Source organism: Muntiacus reevesi, chromosome 4 (assembly GCF_963930625.1).
Source record: "Muntiacus reevesi chromosome 4, mMunRee1.1, whole genome shotgun sequence".
NCBI lineage: Eukaryota > Metazoa > Chordata > Mammalia > Artiodactyla > Cervidae > Muntiacus > Muntiacus reevesi.
Window position 1 is genome coordinate 158,189,783 of NC_089252.1, and position 15,068 is coordinate 158,204,850.

General features: G+C 43.3%; 1 protein-coding gene across 3 annotated transcripts in view; it reads right to left on the reverse strand.

Annotated features, from left to right (window-relative positions):
• The window catches only part of KCNMB4 (potassium calcium-activated channel subfamily M regulatory beta subunit 4), a 101,335-nt gene extending 87,812 nt beyond the window's left edge, over nt 1-13,523 (reverse strand). For 2 of the 3 annotated variants that reach the window (XM_065934628.1, XM_065934629.1), the window contains exon 1: nt 12,919-13,523. In XM_065934628.1, the coding sequence (XP_065790700.1) occupies nt 12,919-13,254 (336 nt within the window). In that variant the 5' untranslated portion in view covers nt 13,255-13,523. The remainder of the gene's footprint in view (nt 1-12,918) is intronic. The other variant, XM_065934627.1, reaches the window with a different exon arrangement.
• Nucleotides 13,524-15,068: the final 1,545 nt, after the last annotated feature.

Here is a 15,068-nt window from a genome sequence, read left to right on the forward strand (position 1 = left end):
GTCAACTGTTTTCCAAAGCAGCTACAAATCTTTTACATTCTTATCAACAGTATACGAGGATTCTAATTTCTCCACACCATCATCAACTTGTTACTGTCTTTTAATTTTTAATGGTCACTTAGTGGGCTGAAAGTAGTATCTTATAGCAGTTTTGATTTGCGTTTTCCTCTTTGCATAGAAAAAGTAAGAGAGTTCCAGAAAAACATCTATTTCTGCTTTATTGACTATGCCAAAGCCTTTGACTGTGTGGATCACAACAAACTGTGGAAAATTCTGAAAGAGATGGGAATACCAGACCACCTGACCTGTCTCTTGAGAAACCTGTATGCAGGTCAGGAAGCAACAGTTAAAACTGGACATGGAACAACAGACTTGTTCCAAAAAGGAAAAGGAGTATGTAAAGGCTGTATATTGTCACCCTGCTTATTTAACTTATATGCAGAGTACATTATGAGAAATGCTGGGTTGGAGGAAGCACAGGCTGGAATCAAGATTGCCGGAAGAAATATTAATAACCTCAGATATGCAGATGACACCACCCTTAAGGCAGAAAGTGAAGAGGAACTAAAAACTCTCTTAATGAAAGTGAAAGAGGAGAGTGAAAAAGTTGGCTTAAAGCTCAACATTCAGAAAACTAAGATCATGGCATCTGGTCCCATCACTTCATGGCAAATAGATGGGATAACAGTGGAAACAGTGTCAGACTTTATTTTTTTGGGCTCCAAAATCACTGCAGATGGTGATTGCAGCCATGAAATTAAAAGACGCTTACTCCTTGGAAGGAAAGTTATGACCAACCTAGATAGCATATTAAAAAGCAGAGACATTACTTTACCAACAAAGGTCCATCTAGTCAAGTCTATGGTTTTTCCGGTGGTCATGTATGGATGTGAGAGTTGGACTGCAAAGAAAGCTGAGCGCTGAAAAATTGATGCTTTTGAACTGTGGTGTTGGAGAAGACTCTTGAGAGTTCCCTGGACTGCCAGGAGATCCAACCAGTCCATCCTAAAGGAGATCAGTCCTGGGGCTGAAATTCCAATACTTTGGTCACCTGATGTGAAGAGCTGACTTATTTGAAAAGACCCTGATGCTGGGAGGGATTGGGGGCAGGAGAAGGGGACGACAGAGGATGAGATGGCTGGATGGCATCACCAACTTGATGGACATGAGTTTCAGTAAACTCTGGGAGTTGGTGATGGACAGGGAGGCCTGGCATGCTGCGGTTCATGGGGTCACAAATAGTCGGACACGACTGAGGGACGGAACTGAACTGAATGACTAAGCGGGCTTCCCTTGTAGTTCAGATGGTAAAGAATCTGCCTGCAATGCAGGAGACCTGGGTTTAACCCCTGGGTCAGGAAGATCCACTGGAGAAGGAAATGGCAACCCACTCCAGTATTCTTGCCTGGAGAATTCCATGGACAGAGGAGCCTAGCAGGCTATAGTCAATGGGGTTGCAAAAGTCAGACACAACTTGGCAACTAAACCACCACCAATGACTAATGAGGGCTTCCCAGGTGGTGCTAGTGGGAAAGTATCCTCTTGCCAATGCAGGAGACCTGAGACTAGGGTTCCATCCCTGGGTCGGGAAAATTCCCTACAGGACAGCACGCCAACCCACTCCAGTATTCTTGCCTGGAGAATCCTATGGACAGAGGAGGTTAGTCGCTACAGCCCAAGAGGTTGCAAAGAGTTGGACACAACTGTGTACACTTTGGACGTGACATAGTGACTTAGCACACAAGCATGCAATGACTAATGATACTGAGCATATTTTCATGGGCTTATTGCTCATTTGTATACTTCTTTGGAAAAATACCCATTCCCAACTTTTGTCTGTTTATAAATTGGGTTGTCTTTGTGTTACTGTTGTTATTGAGTTGTAAAGGTTCTTTATATATCCTGGATATTCAATCCTGATACATAATTTGCAAATATTTCCTCTCATTTTGTGGTTATCTTTTCACTTTCTTGACAGTATCCTTCAAAGCACAAAACCACAAATATTTTTAAAAGTTTTATTATGTCCAATTATCTATTTTTCCTTTGGTTGCTTGTGCTTTTTGCATCATATGAACAAACTGTGCCTAATTCAAAGTCATAAAGATTGACAACTGTGTTTTCTTCCAATAGCTTTGTAGTTTTGCTCTTACATTCAGGTCGCTCATTGATTTGACTTAATTTCTGTATTATGATGTGAAGTAGAAGTCCAACTTCACTCCTTTGCATGTGCATATACAATTGTTCCAGCATACTGGTTGAAAATACTTTGTTTTTTTTCCTATTGAATACTCTTGACACCCTTGTCAAAATCAATTACTTATAAATGTATGCATTTATTTCTGGACTCTCAACTCTATTCCATAGATTTGGAATCTATTCCTTATGCCAGTACCATACAGTCTTGATTACTGTAGCTTTCAAGTAAATTTTAAAATTGGAAAGTGTGAGCCGTCCAACTTTGTTCTTGTTTTTCAACACTGTTTTGACTATCCTGGGTCCTTTGCACTTTTATCTGAATTTCAGGATCAGCTTATCAATTTCTGAAAAAGAAAATCCAACTGAGTTATTTTATATAGGAATTGTAATGAATCTATAGATCAATTTGGAAAGTGTTGCCATCATTACAATATTAAGTTTCCCAATTTATGAACAAAAGGTATCTTTATTTCTTTCTTTCAAGTGTTTTGTAGTTTTCAGGGTATATAAGTCTTACACTGTTTTGTTAAACTTGTCAAATATATTCCTAATTGTTTTATTATTTTGATGCTACTGTAAGTAGAACTGTGTCTTAATTTCACTTTTGGATTGTTAATTGTTACTGTCTAAAATACAATTATACATTTCCTAAAAATACTGGCATTGTACACTTACAATGGACATATCCTTATGAAGATCTCAATAAAGCTATTACAAATCAAAGCTTTAAAAAATAAAAATACAATTGATTTTTGCACATTGACTTTATATCCTGCAGTCTTGCAAATTTATTTGGCTCAGTAGCTTTTTTTTTGCTGGAGTTTTCAGGAGTTTCTATATACAAGATCATGTGATTTGTGAATAGAGATAGTTTTATTTCTTCCTTTCCAATCTGGATGTCTTCTGTTTTATTTTCTTACCTAATTGTCCTGACCAAAAACCTCCAGTACTATGTCAAACAGCAGAAGGAAGAATGGACATGCTCATCTTGTTTCTGATCTCAGAGGGAAAGTTTTCAGTCTTTCATCATTAAGTATGATACTAGTTGTGGGTTTTTCAACCCTTATCAGGCTGACAAAGTTCCCTTCAGTTCCTAGTTTGTTGATGTTTTAAGTCATGAAAGTATTTTGTCAATTTTTTTCTGCATATATATGCATGTGATTTCTGTCATTTATTCTATTAACATGCTGTATTGATTTTATTATGTTTAACCAAGCTTGCATTCCTAAAATAAATCCCACTTGACCATGGTGCAATATCATAAACTCTTCTCAAAAAAAAAAAAAAAGGAGAGAATACATCCCAATTCACTCTGTTATTATGATACCAAAAAGCAGACAAAGATATCATAAGAAAACTACAGACCAACATACTTTATGAATATAGATGCAAAAATCTTCAAGAAAATGCTAGCAAACCAAATTTTGGAATATATAAAAAGAATTATATATCACAACCAAGTTGGGGGAATTGGGAGTGAGAAATAATATGCATGAGATTTCCCTTGGGAGCAATGAAAATATTGTGAAATTAGCAATGATGTTTGCACAACTTTGTGAATATACCAAAAAAATGTACACATTAAAAGGGCAAACATTACAATATTTGAAATATATCTTTTTTACAGGAAGCTGTCTTTCCTTTATTTTTCCTCTTTCACGCTTCTTTCTGCCCACAAGGCAGATGTGATGCAAGTTAGGAGAAACCTGTTAAGGGACATGTTGAGAGCAAGAAGACAGTAAGAAACTGGGCGTTTGAATGACCTCCCAGATTAGAATGGTTTAGCCCCATAGACTGCTTACAAGCTCAGACGTTTACAAAAGAAAAAACCCAGTACTTCCTTAGATGGAGGAGACATGGGTTTGATCCCTGGGTTGGGAAGATCCCCTGGAGGAGGAAATGGCAACCCACTCCAGTTTCTTGCTGGGAAATCCCACGGATTGAGGAGCCTGGTGGGTTACAGTCCAGCAAGTTTCAGAGTCTGACACGACTTAGACAAATTAGGATGGACATGAGTCTGAGTAAACTCTGGGAGTTGGGGATGGACAGGGAAGCCTGGCGTGCTGCAGTTCATGGCGTCGCAAAGAGTCAGACACGACTGAGCGACTGAACTGAACTGAACTGATTGATAATTTCCACTAAGGAGATACAACATCAATAAGTGCTTCTACAATATTGTTAAATTATAACTAGTAAATTGGACATCAGATAAGGTTTCAAAGTCCATTTGGTCTATTGCATCAGTTAGATGAATGGATATTTCTTCACATGTGCTTCAAGGTACAGAGAACTTTCAGTGACCAAATCTGCTGACTTCTGCTAACCAACCAAGCAAATACATGAAATAAATTTGTTTGATTAGTTTATTTACCAAAATGGTCACAGATCTAAATAATTTAATAAACATACGGTTTTCAATTTTATAACTGATTATTTTAAAAGAAAACAGGATATTACCACAACTCAAATTACAAATTTTTACACATTATTTTTATGTGTCCTAGAGACTACCAAACGCACAGCATGAGGAATCGTTAGAAACATATGTAATATTGAAAACCATTCTGTTCAGTATTATACTGTGAGTATTAATGGTAATTGTAATATAAATGTACTGTTTATCTAGGAACTCAATCGAATACGAAATTCTGCTAAAGACAGAGAAAAAAATTTTAAACCCAAGGTAAATAAAATGAGTGACATCTTCACTCACAGATGAGTATTAAAAATATTTCAGATAAACAAAACTGACAACTTATAAAAAGCTTTATAATTCTGAGGTAAGTTTGTAATAATGGAAAATATATGCATTTCCCCCAAAACTAACTGAAATGTACTGTAATATCACAAACCTCTCATGTAAAAGTAAAAAGTTTCTGATTAAGTTTGAGATACAAAATTTTGAGAGTTCTTACAAATAATTAATACATTCATAAACAGCATCCACAAATGGAAGCCAGAGGTGGCTCATGGTTACATACTCTCAGACAGGAAGATCCTAGCAGTCTGCAAAGTAGATTGCTTGCAAAGAGCTGTAACAGGCGGATATAATCTGACCAAGCTTTCAAATATCTAATCATATTGGTCACCTACTCAAAAGCCTTACTTTGCTTCTGTGTTAGTTTCCCATTGCTGCTATAGCAGAAACTTAGCTCAAAACAAATGTATTAACTTGCAATTCTGGAGGACAGAATTCCAAAACAGGTCTCACTGAGCTAAAATCAAGACACCAGCTGGGCTATACTTCTTTCTGAAGCCTCTAAGAAAGAATCCATTTTCTTGCCTTTTCCCGCCTGCATTCTTTGGCTCATGTCCCTCTTCTGTATTCAAAGCTGCCAACAGTCAGTCGAGTTGTCTTCAAATTGCATCACTCTGACCTCCTCTTCCACTTTTAAGGGTGCTTGAGATTCCAGAGCCCACCAGCACATCTCCCTATTTTAAGGTCAGCTGATTAGCAAATTTAACTGCGTCTGCAACCTTGACTCCCCTTTGCTGCATAACATAAGATATTCACGGATTCTAGGGATTAGTATGTGACCATCTTTGGTAAATGGGCACAGATTCTTCCTACTATGGGTTCCCAATGTTCACTAAACCCACCCTGTCTGTCAAGGACCTCTACATTACTGGCCCCAATTTACTCTCCTGCTTTATCCCAGGTGAGACTAGTGGTTAAGAGCCTGCCTGCCAATGCAGGAGACTAAGAGACATGGGTTCAATCCCTGGGTTGGGAAGATCCCCTGGAGGAGGGCAAGGCAACCCACTCCAGTACTCTTGCCTGGAGAATCCCATGGACAGAGGAGCCTGGCAGGATATGGTCCATAGGATTGCAAAGACATGACTGAAGTGACTTAGCATGCATGCACACCTTTCCCCCAGACCTCTGCTCTTTGTCCCCTAGGTTCCAGCCACATCAGTCTCTCTGCTGGTTCCTCAACACACCCCATACTCCACAGCCCCAGAGCCTTGCTCCTGGCATTTTTCTGTTTCTTAATGTTCTCTTCATTTCTCCTCATCTTTCCTCCCAAGATAAAAATTCTATTCATTCTAAAAGTTTCATGGCAAATGCTTCCTCCTCCAGGAAGCTTTCCCCCTAGTTATTCCCCTTTAGATGTTTGTCATATTGTTTGCACCTCCCAGAAGAACTTGATGTGTTGCTTTGTTTGATAGTTATTGAGTTCTTATCTTGTCTGCTAAGTAATGATCTTCTTGAGGGCAGAAACTCAAGATTTTATCCTCATTTGTATCTCAGTTGCCTACAAGGGTGCTCAGCTGTTTCCGACTCTTTGCAATGGAGTGTAGCCTACCAGGCCCCTCCATCCATGGGGTTTTCCAGGCAAGAGTACTGGAGTGGGGTGCCATTGCCTTCTCCACATAAGTCACTTAGGCATACCTAAAACTGAACACCCGCTTTTCATGCAGTGTGTTTCTGTGTGTGTGCTCAGTTGTGTCCGACCTCCAAAATTGCTCCTCCTTCAATTTTCCTATTTACAATAAAACAATCTCCCCTTTTCAGTTGTGACTGCCACAAATCTTGGAGTCATCTTCATTCTTTTCTCCCTCATTCCTCACATCCAATCCATCAGCGGACCTTATCAATGCTACTCCCTGATCTAAGTCACCACCACCTTTGTTTGGCCTACTGGACTCCTTGTTTCCAATCTTGCCTCTGCCGCTCTCACCTTGCACAAGTGAGCATGCGCGTGTACACACAGACTCCTCCCCCCATGCAAATTCTATCCTCATCTCAGTATCCGGATGGATCATTCAAATTTTTTAGAAGTCTAAGTCTGATTATATCTGGGTCCGGCCTAGTGTCAAATAACTTACCATCACACTTAGACTAGAATCCAAAGTCCTGATAAAGTTTTCTGAGACCCTCGTCTCATTTCCCACTGTTCTCTATTCACTCACCGTCATCCTCACTATTCCTCACATTTGCCCCAGTGCCTCTGCACTTGCTTCTCTGGAGAGCCACACAACTCATTCCTCTAAGTCCCTTAGGCCACTGATAATCCTCTTATGTCCTTTGGGTCTCTGTGGAAATATCACTTCATCAGAGCCACCTTCCCTGGTCATCCTATGCAAAAGAACAGCTCTCATTCCTTCCATAACTTTCTGTACCTTTATGCTGCTTAAATTTTCTTTGCCCATCTATCATTACATGACAGTACACTATGAATTGATTTCTTGTCAGTCACTCCACCAAAATGTAAGCTCCAGAAATCTTCTTTTGATCTCTATTCCAGTCCTAAAACCTAGAAACACACCTAGAACCTAAGCAGGCATTTAATAAATATTTGTTAAATGAACTCATCTTTGTACATCCTCCCATTTCTTGCCCAGTTCTTTGATCATAATCAATGTTGAAGAAGTATTTGTGCACTTAAATTTTATGTACATCCCCAATATTATTTCATATTATTACCAGAGGAAAAACCACCACAGTAAGCCACTTTTTCATGGAGAAATAAAGGCTACAGATAAGTTGTCACAATTCAGATTAGCCTTTTATTAATTTTGATATGATGGACTCCCTAGAGCACAAAGTATATCACGTTGAACATTTAACTCAAGAATGGAGCTCAGAAATTAACCCCAGCAGACCTTACAGTCTATACAGGGAGTGTGTGTGTTGGGGGAACGGGCACACTAGAATGGATAAGAAGGGTACCAAGAAGGTGACTAAGCCACAAAGGTCTGTAGTTAATTATATCCAATTTCAGGGGATATTCTTAATGCCTGAAGCCTCTTCCAGTTCTGGTCTAAGTTTTTCTTCTCTTCAATGCGTTTCTCTTAGGTTTTTAGTAGTACTGATTTCTTAGAAATAGACATTTGTCCACTCTTTTTAGGTTTTTCTTATCAGAGAAAGAAAACTCAAAAATAAAACATACAGCCTCTAATCACCTACTTTCTCTGGTCTCTCAAGAGGCCAGTTTTAATCATTCATCTTTTCTTGGCCATCCAATGTCTACAATAAGGTAAAGGCGAATGTTTGGAACTGCGTAAGTTCATTTCATTTACATTGAACTAATTTTAAAGGATTCTCTTCTTTTCCTTCAGAATTTGAGTGCTTCCTCTCATACCAACTCTCTACATTCGGTAGCATCAGTACCATCTTTTAACCTAAACACACAAATATTAATCATGATGAATCCTTTGGGCTCTTATTTTATTTTTCTTGAACAACAGATGAAGACATTTTCTAAGGTAGTGTTTATTTTCACTCCATCTACAGACTAGAATTACTTGTAGAACTTTTTCAAAATTACCAATGCCCAGGACCCACCCAAGACCAAGTGTGAATCTCTAAAGGCTGGACTCAGGCATCCGAACTTCTTTTTAAAGTTCCCCCACCCCGACTCAATAAACATGAATTCAAGCAAACTTCAGGAGATAGTGAAGGACAGGGAAGCCTGGTATGTTGCAGTCCATCAGGCTGCAAACAGTCAGACATGGCTTAGTGACTGAGCAACAATAACAAATCGATATATTCTCAAGAATCAGAGAATTTTTTTCCCTCAACCGTGTTCAGTGTACTAATAAACATCAGAAGCATTCTTAAATAAATAAATAAAATTCCCCCAGTGATTCTAATGGATTGTCATGGTTGAGAACCAAAACCCTTAGCAAACACAACAGCTAGTCACAAAGAGATAATCCAGTGATAAGAACCGTAGTCAGAGGAAGCTGACCCCAAATTTAGATTTTTTTGCAATGGTCAACTCAAAGAGCAGATCACTGCCCTGTGGATAATTAGGACTTGACTTGAAAACTAGGATAAATGGCTTGAGTACTACATTACATGAAGTACTACACTACTTGAAGGAACCAGAGATCAAACTGCCTATATTTGTTGGATCATCGAAAAAGCAAGAGAGTTCTAGAAAAACATCTACTTCTACTTTATTGACTACGCCAAAGCCTTTGACTGTGTGGATGACAACAAACTGTGGAAAATTCTTCAAGAAATGGGAATACTAGACCACCTGTTCTGCCTCCTGAGAAATCTGTATGTAGGTCAAGAAGCAACAGTTAGAACTGGACATGGAACAACAGACTGGCTCCAAATCAGGAAAGGAGTACGTCAAGACTGTATATTGTCACCCAGCTTATTTAACTTATATGCAGAGTACATCATGCAAAGTGCTGGGCTGGATGAAGCACAAGCTGGAATCAAGATTGCAGGGAGAATTATCTATAACATTAGATATGAAATGTCACCACCCTTACGGCAGAAAGCAAAGAAGAACTAAACAGCCTCTTGATGAAAGTGAAAGAGGAGAGTGAAAAAGTTGGCTTAAAATTCAATATTTGGAAAACTAAGATCATGGCATCCGGTCCCATTACTTCATGGCAAATAGATGGGGAAACAACGGAAACAGTGACAGATTTTATTTTATTGGGCTCCGAAATCATTGCAGATGCTGACTACAGCCATGAAATTAAAAGACACTTGCTCCTTGGAAGAAAAGTTATGACCAACCTAGACAGCATATTAAAAAGCAAAGACATTACTTTGTCAACAAAGATCCATCTAGTCAAAGCTATGGTTTTTCTAGTAGTCATATTGTGAGAGTTGGACTATAAAGAAAGCTAAGTGCCGAAGAAATGATGCTTTTTAACTGTGGTGTTGGAGAAGACTCTTGAGAGTCCCTTGGACTGCAAGGAGATCCAACCAGTCCATCCTAAAAAAAATGAGTTCTGAATATTAATTGGAAGGACTGATGCTGAAACTGAAACTCCAAAAGTTTGGCCAGCTGATGTGAAGAACTGACTCACTGGAAAAGACCCTGATGCTGGGAAAGATTGAAGGCAGGAGGAGAAGGGTACGGCAGAGGATGAGATGGTCGGATGGATCACAGATGCAATGGATATGAGTTTGAGTAAGCTCCGGGAATTGGTGGTGGACAGGAAACCCTGGCGTGCTGTGGTCCATGGGGTCGCAAAGAGTGGGACATGACTGAGTGACTGAACTGAACTGAACTGTATTACATGACTGGATACAGTTTCTGCTTTGGATACAAGGATACATTTCAAAACATAAGTTGAATAGGACTTAAAGATATTTTAAAGAAATTATTAGTCAAAGGTCAAATTTATTCACACTATCTCTTTAGTAGTCTGAAGCATAAGAAGTTATATATTTGCATTATTCTTTCCCCTTCCCTGCTTTTTACTATAACTAATGTAGTAAACTCACGGGAGAGGAGAAAGCCCTTGTTCTCTTTTCTAAGAAGAGATCTCCAAATGGCTTCTTGCGGCAGTGGGTCATAAAGCAGAGAAGGTTGGAGGTGATCAGGATTCAATACACTGTAGGGAATCTAGACATTCTGCAAAGAGAATGGGTGGGGAACCCAGGCTTTCAACAAAGAGGTAAGTTCTGGGTAGCCTAGATGAAACAGCACTTGGTGGTGGGTACTGCGTAACTGCAAGCGCACTGTGGAAACATTCTGCTTATGTGATGGGCTCTGGCACAATATTTTGGTTACACTGAATTTTTCCATCACTAATTGCTTACAAGAATTTCCAAATTGAGCATTTCATTGCTCAAAAGTGGAAAGGTGACTGCAAAAGAACACGTCTAATGTTCTTTAAATGGTCCAATGCAATCATAATTTGGATAAAGAGATATACACTGCTTTGGCTGAGGAAACCTTGACTAAATAGAATGGGATGCTGTTCATCATTTTCTGTAACATTAATGTATCTTTCTCCAGTTCTGTCATTTCTTTAATGATGAACTTTAAAAAATCTTACTTTGTTCAGATATTTCTTCAAAGCAATTGTTGCCAGGATCCAAACTGGCACTGGAAGGAAACTGTTTATTTGCAATAAAAAGAGATCAAATCTTAGGATTACACATAAGCCATTACCACTCTTTCCAAGTGATTCAGAAATCTATGTCCTAAGGATCCCAATTAATTTTTCCGCCAGATGCTACAAAATTACCTGGAAACTGTGAAGCAGTCTTTGTGTAGTAAATTCTGTCTTCTCAATGTTTTGATTAGGTATTAGGCACTTACTGGAATATGTACATTTAATTTATTAGTGCCTGAACCACAATCTTAAACTAATTGCAATGTTTCACCAATTATAACACCTTTTAAATGATAAACTATCATATAATTTCTAAATTACTACTACTGTGCCACATCTTGCTTTTATATTAATGGCTTAATCTTGAAAAAAAAAGTGATGTTCCTAAAGCCTTGCAATTTGTTTTGAAATTCCTGAGCACTGAGCTGCTTAACTTACAACATCTGTCTTGAGACTTTATTGCTTCTTCGAGACTTTGAAGTTTATACTCTAAATTCTGTATTTCTATACTTATTACTCATCTATTATCTTCATTTTAAAGATACTCTTCCTTTGTCATCAAGAGCATCTTTAAGAGAAGTCATTCTTTTTTTAAAAAAGGAATTCTCTTTTAAAAATTTCCCAAATTCAAGAATTAACTCTATAGGAGACAAGAACAGGAGTTTTGCTGCAGAGAAATGATAAGCTTATCTTTAAATATTTTAAAAAATATTGATAGACAATTCTTCTTTTGGATTGTTATAATTATATCCTGTCACATGTAAGGAAAGTTTCCCTGTGTACACAAGACTCATTCCGTTTTGGAGAGTTTTCTTGATCTTCAAGCACTGCTCTAACAAACAGGGAGGGTGTCAGTAACTTTAAAGAAGAAAACATACATTTTCTTTGATAGTTAAGTAATCAGAAGAGTAAAAAAGGCCAAGAGAAGAAAAAACAAAAGAAAGAAAAGCCTTCTTGCAAAAGCAGGTGTACTACAAAGCTCAACTAGTTCACAGACAGAGGACACTGCTTTTTATAAGCTTTTTCTCCACTGGGAACGGTCTTCTGAGTTCTCCCTTTCTCTGCTTTCCACCCCTCGAGTCCTAACCAGGTTTTTTTTTTTTTTTCTTTTTTGCTTGCGAGAACGGAAAAAATTGCCAAGGCAGGCATATTCGGTACATTTCACGGAGGCTTTTCTATTTTCAGAAAGTTTTACCGTTCCCCAGATGGCTCCCAATTGTTCTTAGACACACGGAGAATCTAGGCTTCCTCTAGACCCTTCTGAGAAGCTATTTCGTGACAACCAGGAGTCCACCGTACCCGCCCAAGATGGATCTCCACAGAATTTCGCATTTGATTCCACGGCGTTTGTCGACCCACGAAAGCTCATCTTTGTACCCCAAGTTAAAAACATGTGTCTAGAGTGGAAAGGTAAGGAAACCGCTAACACCTCTCAAAGGGCTAAAGGACCCCCTGCAGCCCCCCAAGGCGAGTTCTGGACGCGGCCAGTGGGACTTCGGACCTTGACCATACGCCGGAGTTGGTGGCATCCCCGCTACGCACTGGATTTAATCCGAGGAAAAGTTAACTTTCGGCTCTTCGCATTTCTGCAAAGCCGGTCCGGTAGGGCCCGAACCGAAGCTGGGCCAAGGCCTCAATATCTGAGACCCGGCAAGCCAGGTGTGTAAGGAAAGCCTCCGGGTACCACCGGTCGCCGCACACAAACCCTCCGGAAGCACCGGGGGGCGCCCCGGGCTCCCCGAGGTACTCACTCCCGGTTTAAGCATCGTCCGCGACGCCCTGTCGCCTCCTGGTAACGCTTGCACGCTCCGAGCCACCCCGCGCAGGGTTTAACACTGACGCTCCCCCGAACCTCAGCATCTCCGCAGGAGCGAGGCAGCCCTCCCGGGGCGTCCTTACCTTGGGGTTGGTCAGGAGCTGGTGCTCGTCGCTGTGCAGCAGCGCCCTGGAGTTGGACTCGGAGTTGTTCACGTAGACCTGGACGCAGGGGTACTGCGAGGTGCCCCTGCAGTCGGCGCCACAGGTGAAGGTGCACTCGAACACCTCGCCGATCTGCTGCACCGACAGCACCGTGCAATTGGCCGCCGTGGCTTGCAGATCCTGCAGCGCAGGACTGAGCCAGCAGAAGCCGAAGATAAAGAGCGACACGACGCCGGAGATGATGAGAAACAAGCCGAGCCGGATGCTCTTGTCCTCGGCTTCCGTGTACTCGTAAGCCACCCGGAGCTTCGCCATCGCCCCCCACTCCCGGCGGCGGGCGCGCTCCCCCCGCCCCCTCCCGCCCCCGGCGCCGAGCCCGACTGCCTCGGCGGGAAGAGCCGCCGCCGCGCGACAGCAGGGGAGTGGGCGGCCAGGGGGAGCGCGCGAGAACAAAGGGGCCGAGGCCGGCGACGCCCCCCGGCGGCGGCAGCGCCCCCCACCTCCACCGCCCCGCCGCCGCCGCCCGAGCCCCAGAGGCTCGCCGCGCGGCCGAGGTTTCAGAGCCGCCTGCACCCCCGGGCGCGTGGAGCGCACGGGCGGCTCCTGCCTCCAGCGCCCCCTGCCAGCCTCCGCCCCCGCGCTTTCCCCGCCTCCCCCACCCCGCCTCCTCTCGCCCGGCCGCTCCCAGTCTCCATCGCCCGCCGGCCGCCGCTCCGCGGACTCGCCTGGCCGCTGCCCCGAGGGCAGACGCTGCCGGGCTGAGGCGAGCCCCGGGGCTCCCCCGCGCGGGAGGCAGCTCCGCCCGGCCCCGCCCGCCGCCGACCCGGGTCCTCCCGCCCCGCCCCGGGGCGTTTCCCGTGGGCGAGGGGCGGGCAGGCGCTGGGGATCGCGGCGCTGGCGCCGGGGATTCTCGTTACATTCCTCGGGAAGGGACATCCGCGATAAGAGGTTAGGATCAATATAACTTAACGGAGTGAAAGTTTAAAAAACAAAACAGAAAACAAACGAGGGAGAGGGTGTCGTGCAAGTGGAGCGGCGGGAATTTTGAACTGCAAACGGGGACTGGTCAGCCAGCGGAGGCGTGCGCTCTCGGGGAGACTGGCCGCCGGCACCAGGCGGATGGGGATGGAAGCCCCCGGGGCGAGCGGCGGGCGCCCGGGCGTGTGCCCCAGAGCCACCCGGCCGCCGGTTCCCACGCTTGGGGCGGGCGCGCGCCGCAGGGCGGGAGGCGTGACCTGCCGCCGCCCCCCCACTCGGGCGAGCCGGTAACCGTCCGGCCTCGGGGTCCCGGCGCTCCCAACTGCCCGGGAGCAGCCCTCCATCACCCCCACCCCCGACACCGCCCACCCTCGCCGGCCCCAGCCGGGCCTGGAGGGCAGCAGGTCAGAAGTGAAACAGGCTGAGTCAGACGGAGTTTGCGGTGGAGGCAACGCGCGTGGGGGGCAGGCGCCTGCGACGCCCCCCACCCCAGACCCAGGAAACTCGCTTCTCAGGTCCTGGGTGGACCGCGCGGCAACGCAGGTCTAAGGGCGGCCGGGCCGACCCCAAGTCTCTGTGCCCAAGGCTGGGGCTGACCAGGGACCCAGGGGAGCGAGTGCAGAGGCTTACAGCCCTGGAAGGAGACACCTTACTCCCCATCAGGACCGTCCTCTCGCTCCAAACCGAGAGCAGAATCCTCTCTGTTCTGGCTCCCTCCTCAGGAGTCTTGCCACCGTTGGCCCATCTCGGAATTTGTAGATGAGCTTTCCAGGAGCGCTGTGCGAGCGACCGCGGCGTGCCGACCCACTCTGGGACAGGTACCGTTTCTAGAGCTGCGTCCTGCTCTCCTAATCTTTCTGCTGCTCCCTCCACGCCGCCTCCCCACCTCGCCTGTGCAGACCTCAGTCTCTGTTCTTTTCCTGACCTTTAAAAAGATTACCTTTTTAAAGTCATACTGCTATCAAAATATCAAACTTGGAGAACTGTTTCGACCTACATTTTGAAGCATCAGAGTATTCACTTGGCAAAACATATAAACATGTCTTTTTCTTGACTTGCAAGTCCCAAATGAATATACTCTTAATTAAATTCAGTCATATATTCATATTCAGTTCCTGATGAATACGGAAACACCGAATCATAGAATTCTT